Raw genomic sequence first — 7,968 nt, forward strand, 5'->3', positions numbered from 1 at the left:
TCCCCCTAGGACTGAAAAGAGAGAGTTAAACTAGCCACACATTTTAACAATATATATAAAACTTTTTGTCAATTAGTTAGGTTATAAAAAATAAAAGATAAAACTACTTTTGTCAATAAATTTATTGAAAGTTATTTAAAATATTTTAATGCTTATAAAATCAAAATAAATTTAAGGGAAGCTTGTTCATTTTTATTTATTTATTTTCTTCAAAAACTGCTTTGTTAGTATTTATTTGGAAGAGAAATTGGACATAAACAAGGGCCGAAATCCATCAACTCCCAGCTGCATGACAAAGCCCAATTGGTCATGATTCATAGCAAAATAAATAAACACGGACCTATACAAATTATTCTTTTAAAAGTATAGCAGAAGCAAATATATGAATTAACCTCTAATTCTCTAACCTACCAAGTAGTGATTCACAATGAAAGCAAATTACAATATCTAGTAAGCTTTACTTACAGGGTCAACTGTCAAATTTGAACCTTAAAACTGTTACTTAGGCAAGGCCTTAACCACTATCCCATGCCCAAAATTGCAGGAGCTCTTGCTTGGGGCAAAAAAGAAGAAAGAAAATTCTCACACAATGTGTTGTATGTTTTTACGACATAAACTAGTTCTTTTGTTATCATTTATCAAACTCCCAAACCCACACATATCCAGCACAGGAAACTTAACAACTCCTTTGTATTTTTCAAGAATATAATGGAAATAATGTAGATAAATCCATTAACTTCGGTAGTAATTTTCTCACTGTCAGTTTATAGATGGTTCATGATCTATATAACGTGTATATATCCTCAGTTATCCATTTAAAGTGAGAAAAGTATTCATATAGCTCATTTAAATTAATTTCAAACGTTTGGACACTATAATAAAAGTTCAGCTTCACCGAACAATGTATCCTATCGCACTAAATAACTCTAATCTTCGCGACATATAAACCTAAACATGTGTATGAAGGACATTTGAGCACTAATTAAACACCAACCGAGCGAGGCACTATCAAGTCCAATGACGACACTCCAAAGATTTCTAATATAAATACGAAATATATGAATTTTGATAATATATTAGAGAAAACTATGTACTACAAAATCTTTAAATTTCTTCATACTTTTTATTTGCTCTTTTAAACCTTTTAACTCATTTTTCTATTTCAAATTAGTGTTGAAGCTCCGATTATGAGTAAAACCAATAACAATTTAAAGATTAAAGAAACATTAACTTAAGGACTTAATTTACAGATAAAAAATTAAGGAATTAAATTTGAACAAAAATTATTGTAGAATCAAAATCACACCAATCATATTTGAGAAAGCAAAATACACTTCGTGCCTATCATTCGTCGACGAAGCACAATCTACAACCTCCAGTATCTGATTTAGACAAGAAATTTAAATACACTTGGGTAAGATTAAGAGTTTCAGGTGACGAAAACCTCATACATAAAGGGCTCCTACATATTCAAGAGATGTAATGTATTGTACGGGAACTTGAGAGGCACAAATGTAGCATTTTAAAATACATGCACTAGAGTTGATCAATAAAGAAAACTTAAAAGAAAACTTTGCCTCAGTATACATCAAATTTTAATGGCAGAATATACGAGGTTGTAATAAAAGCATAGATCACGATTCCATGTCGTACTTCAAATTTTAAAAGAACAGCATATAAATAAAGGAACCTCCAATAAAATAACAATCAATATATACAATTTTCATGGTATGAGCATGACTCATTGTGATATCTGAGACTAGTAATCTTCACGACTCCAACCAAAAGGCAAAACAAGTTGATGCAAAATGATGGAAACTCAGCTGAATTACCTAACTATCTGTTTCACTAAGCTTGACGCTTCCACTCATTTCCAAACAGTCGTTTGTGTTTCCTACCCTGCAAAAAAGTCCAAATGGCAAGACATGGGCTCATCGTATGTTAGCCTTTTATACTCAGTTTCACCCGTGGAGAGTATTCCTGTTATTCACATATGCATCAGCAGTATGCACATGATATATTTACAATGTGCATTCACCAGTGATACCAAATAGCAAACTTAAATATTTATGAGATTCCACCTAAAACTCTTCTCAGATCAGACTTCTGCTCTGGAGTTAGCCTTGAAGGATACTTGACGTCGAGCTTAATTCTCAAATTCCCCTTCCTCCCAGGCTCTTTTGATATAGGCATTCCTTCATTAGGGACAACAACCTCAGCACCAGGTCTGACAATATCTGTCAATGGGATCATGAGACTCCTTCCGTCCAAGGTGGTGAGATCCAATGTTTTACCAGTAAGGGCCTCAAGAAGGGTTATCTCTTGGTTGATCACCAAATCATTACCATCCCTTCTATAAAGAGCATGCGGTTTCTCATCTATCACAAAAATAAGATCTGCTGGGATGACACCTGGCTCATGGTTACCTTTCTCTGGGAAGGTAATCTTTGTTCCTTTCTTCCAGCCAGGTTTTATCTCAATAGTCAAAATCTCCTCCATGTTCCGACATTTGCTGAAATGGAATTGCATGTGTCAAATACTGTCAACAAACACAAATATTCATTTCTCAGATGTAAAAGTAACAAAGCAGGATTTTTCCTAAAAAGACGTTTATGGTGTCAGTACAAACAAGGAAAATCTTTCCCCGTTTCTTGGAAGTTACTGGGTAATAGATTAATAGTAAGATTGCAATTTTCAAAATACCCTGCAACTTTCATAGTTGTATTTTAGAAGACCTGTGTCTAAACCACAGTTATTAGAATCATATGATTCAGCTAGCTATCGATTCATATCATAAAATAAACCTCAACTTTGAATCTTACGATACATGAATGAATCGGTGCAATTTCATATCATCGATACGATTCAATGATTCGTTATTTTTTCTTTTTTACTTTTCTTTCACTAATTCAATAGTTAAAAGAAAAGGAATTGAAGGAGCACTTTTGAACATATCTTATTTGATTATTACACTATTTACCACTCATTCAGTACATGGGCTCTACTTGGCCGTTTCATTTCTTCAATTTCATTCTTCCAAAATAGAGACTTCATAAACTCAAATAATTAATAACTTTGTTTACTGAGACTTATGGTTAAGTTGTTTTGTCTATGTGATATATTCAACGTTATTTTTCATTTTGTTTGAACCTCACACTTCGATACAAATTATGATTCACAATTTCAAAGTTAGATTGGTGATTCATGATTTGAATCTCAATTTGGTAATGTTGGTCTAAACTCTAAACCAATAAATCAGGGTAATGGAGGCTCCTACTGTAGAAAAACAATAATAGGCTCATCAAATCACTTCAAACAACCATAAAAAAAATTAAAATTAGGCTTAATTACACTTTGGTCCCTATAGTTCCACCAAAGTTTGACTTTGGTCCCCAGGTTTCAATTGCAACAATGCACCCCATAGTTTCAAATTGATGAAATAATTTTGGTACAAAATAAGTTGGCTCCTTTTTTTCACGGTCAAAAAATATGCCTGCATTAAATATGTAAATTATTGGCCAAAAGGTGCCAGATAAAAGTAGCATATAAATACTTGACTTGTATTGGGTATCAATTATCTTCTCCAACTTGAAAATTTATATGCATATAGATATTTATTTTTATTTAACTCAAAGTATCATGACCTATAGTCCTATACAAATCCTATCGTTTTCACTTTTCAAAATTTCCCAAGATTCAGGCAGTATTTTGAACATGATACACAAGTCTATCATTGCTACCTAGATTTGAATAAAAAATGGCAGCAGTATAATACACGAGGATACCACGGATGTGGAGTTAGGGGTGGGTTACATGTATGAAACCAAACAGTAGAGAACAAATAGATGGGCTTTCCTGCGACTGAAACTTGTTGAGTCAAGGGCACACCATCTACCATGACTCACTGGACACATTTTTTAATCTAAACCCTGCAATTAATATGTATATCATATTCTTAGTACATCTTTGGGATGTTAACTCCAACGTAAATGCACCAAATAGGTAAGAAAAACATACATGTATACATAAGCTTCAATTTTATCACATCATGGTTATTGAAATGGGCTTTAGTTAAACTTCTATTTTATATCCTTGCTTCCATATTTTAATGATTAAGCAGAAACCTCCAGGTGTACATACATTCATTAATGAATTATAAACCAATATATGGTATAAGAAAAAGTCATCAACTAAATACAAACTTGCCAGTGTGTTTTGTTTGATTCCGGTTTTCATTTAGAATTCACATGTTTTCATAAATAACTACATAAATCTAATTTTGTATTAATTTGACTTCTTATTTTCAAATTTTGGGGAATGAAATGGTAAAAGTAAACTTTTTTTTCCTCCATTTCTTTCACAAAATTTTGAAAACATAAAGCACAATAAATAACTTTTGTAATTATTAAGAAATCAACATCAAATGAAAATAGAGGACAAGCCAAACAACCTTAATTGTCTTACTTTCATGTTAACGTCAATCTTGCTAACTTTAATCGACAGGCAAGTTTTAGAAGTTATTAAGCATCCTAGAGTTGGAGTATGGTATCAAAAGGATTGTTCCATACACATAAGCTTTGAAGGAAACAATTGCATAAAACATTTAATTTACAAAAACAAAGTAGGCCATCAAATTTTAATCATTCTGAAATTGAACATTATTTCAACTGTGCTTATGTGCAACAGATAGAATACTTCTCTATGGTAAACATAAGAGCCCAAAAATCATAACTGATAGCAAATTTAAAATTATGTTTAGAATTAATCTTCAAATCATATGAATGATGTATATAAACCATTAGATTCCACGCCTACACAGGCGTGCCATTATGAATTAGCTTACACAAGGATAGGCAAAAGCAAGGACGGTGTAAGTAGAAGGTGATAAAATTATTTTTTAAATCTTAGTGTGAAAGCCTAAAGTTTATTATATAAGTGATCACAAAGGCAACAAATTAGGTTCAATTACTTATTTGATCTCCATAATTACAAAAACTTTCCCTTTTAGTCTCAATACTTAACAATATCTCATTTTAGTCTCTACACATACCATTTTCAATCCCTTGTAGTCCTCGTCATAGGGACTAAAAAGGACTTAAATGATATTTGTAGGGATTAAAAACGGTATGTGTAGGTACTAAATAGGAATATTTTCAAGTATCAGGATTAAAAAAGAGAAAGTTTTTGTAAATTATAGGGACTAAATGAATAATTAAATCCAATAGGTTATAATCAAGACAACTGCAAAGTAATAACATGTACTTGTCTCAATCAACACACTAGTCAAATACTAAGGCAGTCCTGACCTCCTGATAGCTGATAGTCTTAATATAATTAAGAACTATATTAACTAGGTCCAGCTGAAGCAAGTGCAAACTGTGCAATGTGCATGGCAGTCATTACCCTGCCTCCTATACTGACAAACATAAAATGCATATCTTAATGCATTACCTTTCACAATAATTTTTCATGTCCATAAGGTCAAAAGCATGACAAATGAAACACTCACAGGAATCCAAGATGTGAGTGAAAAACAACTTTCTGGGAAACTTTATACTTAACATTTATGAACAACATCCTTGGATCCATAGACTAAGAGGCAGTCAGAAATTTCTGTTGTTAAAAAGAAGGCCCATGAAAAATTTCTACTTGGAAAATTTGCTCTTCCACCATGTACAATGTATGGATTCACTATGGCATATTTGCTCTTCCAAGATTGACAATGTATGGACTCACTATGGCATTCACATTTACGTTATACATCATCACCTAAGCCACAAAGTCCTCTTTGGCCCTTCGTTTCAAGGTAACTCAAATTACTGTGTCATACTCATATCTTTCCACTCAAATATAGAATGATAAATGACCCAACTACCAAGCATAGACAAGCATTATACATAAGGGGAAAAAAGTGAATACTGCCAAAAACAAAAGAAGAAAAAAGAAAGCAAAAACCACTAAATCATGTTACCTAGCCAGTCAAAGATTTGGACTTCAAGAACAATCAAACATAAAGCTGTTCAGCAACCACTACAGATAAGTGTAACATAGCTCTATTCAGTCATAGGTTAAGGGAATCAAAGTCTAGTAGCTAAAGGCTAACCTAAAGGCTTATGACTTCAATGCCACAAAGAGAATTTGAAATTTGCAACTAGAACTCTAGAACTTTCAGCTAAGGCAATCCTTCATGGTAAACATGTGCGTGCTCACACACTCAATTGATCCAGTAGGTGGGGAATTTGGAATTAAAAAGTAATCCTTTTCAATACCAATGTACTTTATTTTCACCCTTAGTTGAAAATTAGTTTCAACAAAACACACCTTTAGACCAACTAACCAACCATTTGACACAATAGGCCATTAACCAAAGAATAATCCGCAAAACAATTCTAAACAAGCACATTACGTCAAGTTAGGTAAAAGAATTAGAATCTCTTTTACCCAAAAGCATTGTAGACGTTCCTCAAAATGTTCATCTTCTTCAATTTCAATGTACTTCATTTTCACCCACAGTGGAAAATTGGTCCCAACTAAACACACCTTTAGACTAATTAACCAACCATTTGACACACACAACTGGTCATTAAGTAAAGAATAATCATCCACGAAACAATTCAAAAACAAGCACATTACGACAAATTAGGTTAAGATAAGAGTTAGTCTCTCTTTTACCCAAAGGCATCGTAGACGTTCCTGGAAATCTTCATCTTCTTCTTGACGCCTTTGTAGAGGTCCTCCAAGCTGCACGGGAGCGCGTTCTCCACCGCGGCAGCCTTCCGTCCCGCCGCAGCGGAGGCGCCGAACGCGCCACCGCCGTTGGAGGTCCGGAAGAAGGCGTCGGGGCCGCCGGCGCCGATGTCCTCCGGGCCGAAAAACTCGGCGTAAATGTCGTCGGCATCGCGCGGGTTGAATCGGAACGACGAGGCGGCCGGGGGAGGGTTGCTGTTGTTTTTGTTGTTGTTGTTGTTGTTGTTGTTGTTGTTGTTGTTCTGACGGTGGTGGAAGGCGCGCGAGGACGACGAGGAGGAGGAGGAGTGCGGCGGCGGAAACTGCCCAGATTTGAGTGCCTCTTCGCCGTAGAGATCGTAGATCTGGCGCTTCTGCGGGTCGCTGAGAACGTCGTAGGCTTCGGAGATTCGTTTGAATTTGGCCTCCGCTTCGGTGTTGTTGACGGGATTCTTGTCGGGGTGCCATATACGCGCGAGTCTCTTGTAAGCCTTCTTCAAATCGTCGTCGCTGGCGTTGCGATTCACTTTGAGTATGTTGTAGTAGTCCATGCCCATCAGTGACGGTGTCGTTTTGGGATTCCGGTGGTGGCGGAGGGGTTTTGGAGGACCGTTGGAAATGGAATTGACGGTTAAGACTTAAGACTTAAGACTTGTTGGAGGAAGAAAATAAATAATTTATCAAATCAGAAACCGTAATCATATGCGGGCCCCCCTGCCATTTTGACCTACCCGGATTATTAGTTTCTGTTTTTTCGGGTATTTCAATTTTTATTTTTGTTTTTAATTTCGACGTGCAGCGCAACTCGGGTGCCTTTCAACTTTCAAGAGCCTTCACAACAGTCTTTACTTAATGCATTCTTTATTAAAATTATTTTCTTTTCATTGGAATTTATTATAAAATTATGATACTTGAGGCGGTGAGGGAGACCGTTAAATTAAATAATAAATTAAATTTATAAAATTTATGATTTTTACTTAATTTTAGTTTATGATAAAAAAAATATAAGTTTAAAAGATTGTGTTAGAGTGTTTTTACTTTTTATAATCCTTCTCTCCCGTTATGTATAAAAACATGACTAAATGACTATTTTGGTTTTGAAAGTATAAACAGGTGACACATTTAGTATATGAAAGAATAAAAATTTTAATTTAATTCTTAAATATATAAATATTATAATAATGATGTCAAACATATAATTTATTAATAAATTGATCATGAAGTTTATAATTTAATGTTAAT

At 34.3% G+C, this 7,968-nt stretch overlaps 1 protein-coding gene across 2 annotated transcripts; it reads right to left on the reverse strand.

Moving 5' to 3' along the window:
- Positions 1–1,258: 1,258 nt before the first annotated feature.
- On the reverse strand, positions 1,259–7,489 carry LOC100819472 (dnaJ homolog subfamily B member 1). Of its 2 annotated transcripts, XR_005891159.1 has the most exons (3): positions 6,673–7,489; positions 1,833–2,512; positions 1,259–1,382 (listed from the first exon to the last, which is right to left on the reverse strand). XR_005891159.1 is itself a non-coding variant. In XM_003522998.5 (2 exons), the coding sequence occupies exons 1-2, from the start codon at positions 7,281–7,283 to the stop codon at positions 2,068–2,070; spliced, it is 1,056 nt and encodes a 351-aa protein (XP_003523046.1). In that variant the 5' UTR covers positions 7,284–7,489; the 3' UTR covers positions 1,678–2,067. The 2 variants fall into 2 exon arrangements, 1 of the variants encoding a protein (XP_003523046.1); XM_003522998.5 differs by lacking the exon at positions 1,259–1,382 and having other exon boundaries at positions 1,678–2,512.
- Between the last annotated feature and the right edge of the window lie 479 nt (positions 7,490–7,968).

This window comes from Glycine max, chromosome 4, assembly GCF_000004515.6.
Source record: "Glycine max cultivar Williams 82 chromosome 4, Glycine_max_v4.0, whole genome shotgun sequence".
Lineage (NCBI taxonomy): Eukaryota > Viridiplantae > Streptophyta > Magnoliopsida > Fabales > Fabaceae > Glycine > Glycine max.

Coding starts and splice junctions, on each gene's coding strand:
- LOC100819472 (XM_003522998.5), bottom strand. CDS start 7,283: ATGGGCATGGACTACTACAACATACTCAAAGTGAATCGCAACGCCAGC. Junction 2,513..6,672: donor AACGTCTACGATGCCTTTGG/GTAAAAGAGAGA, acceptor ATTCCATTTCAG/CAAATGTCGGAACATGGAGG.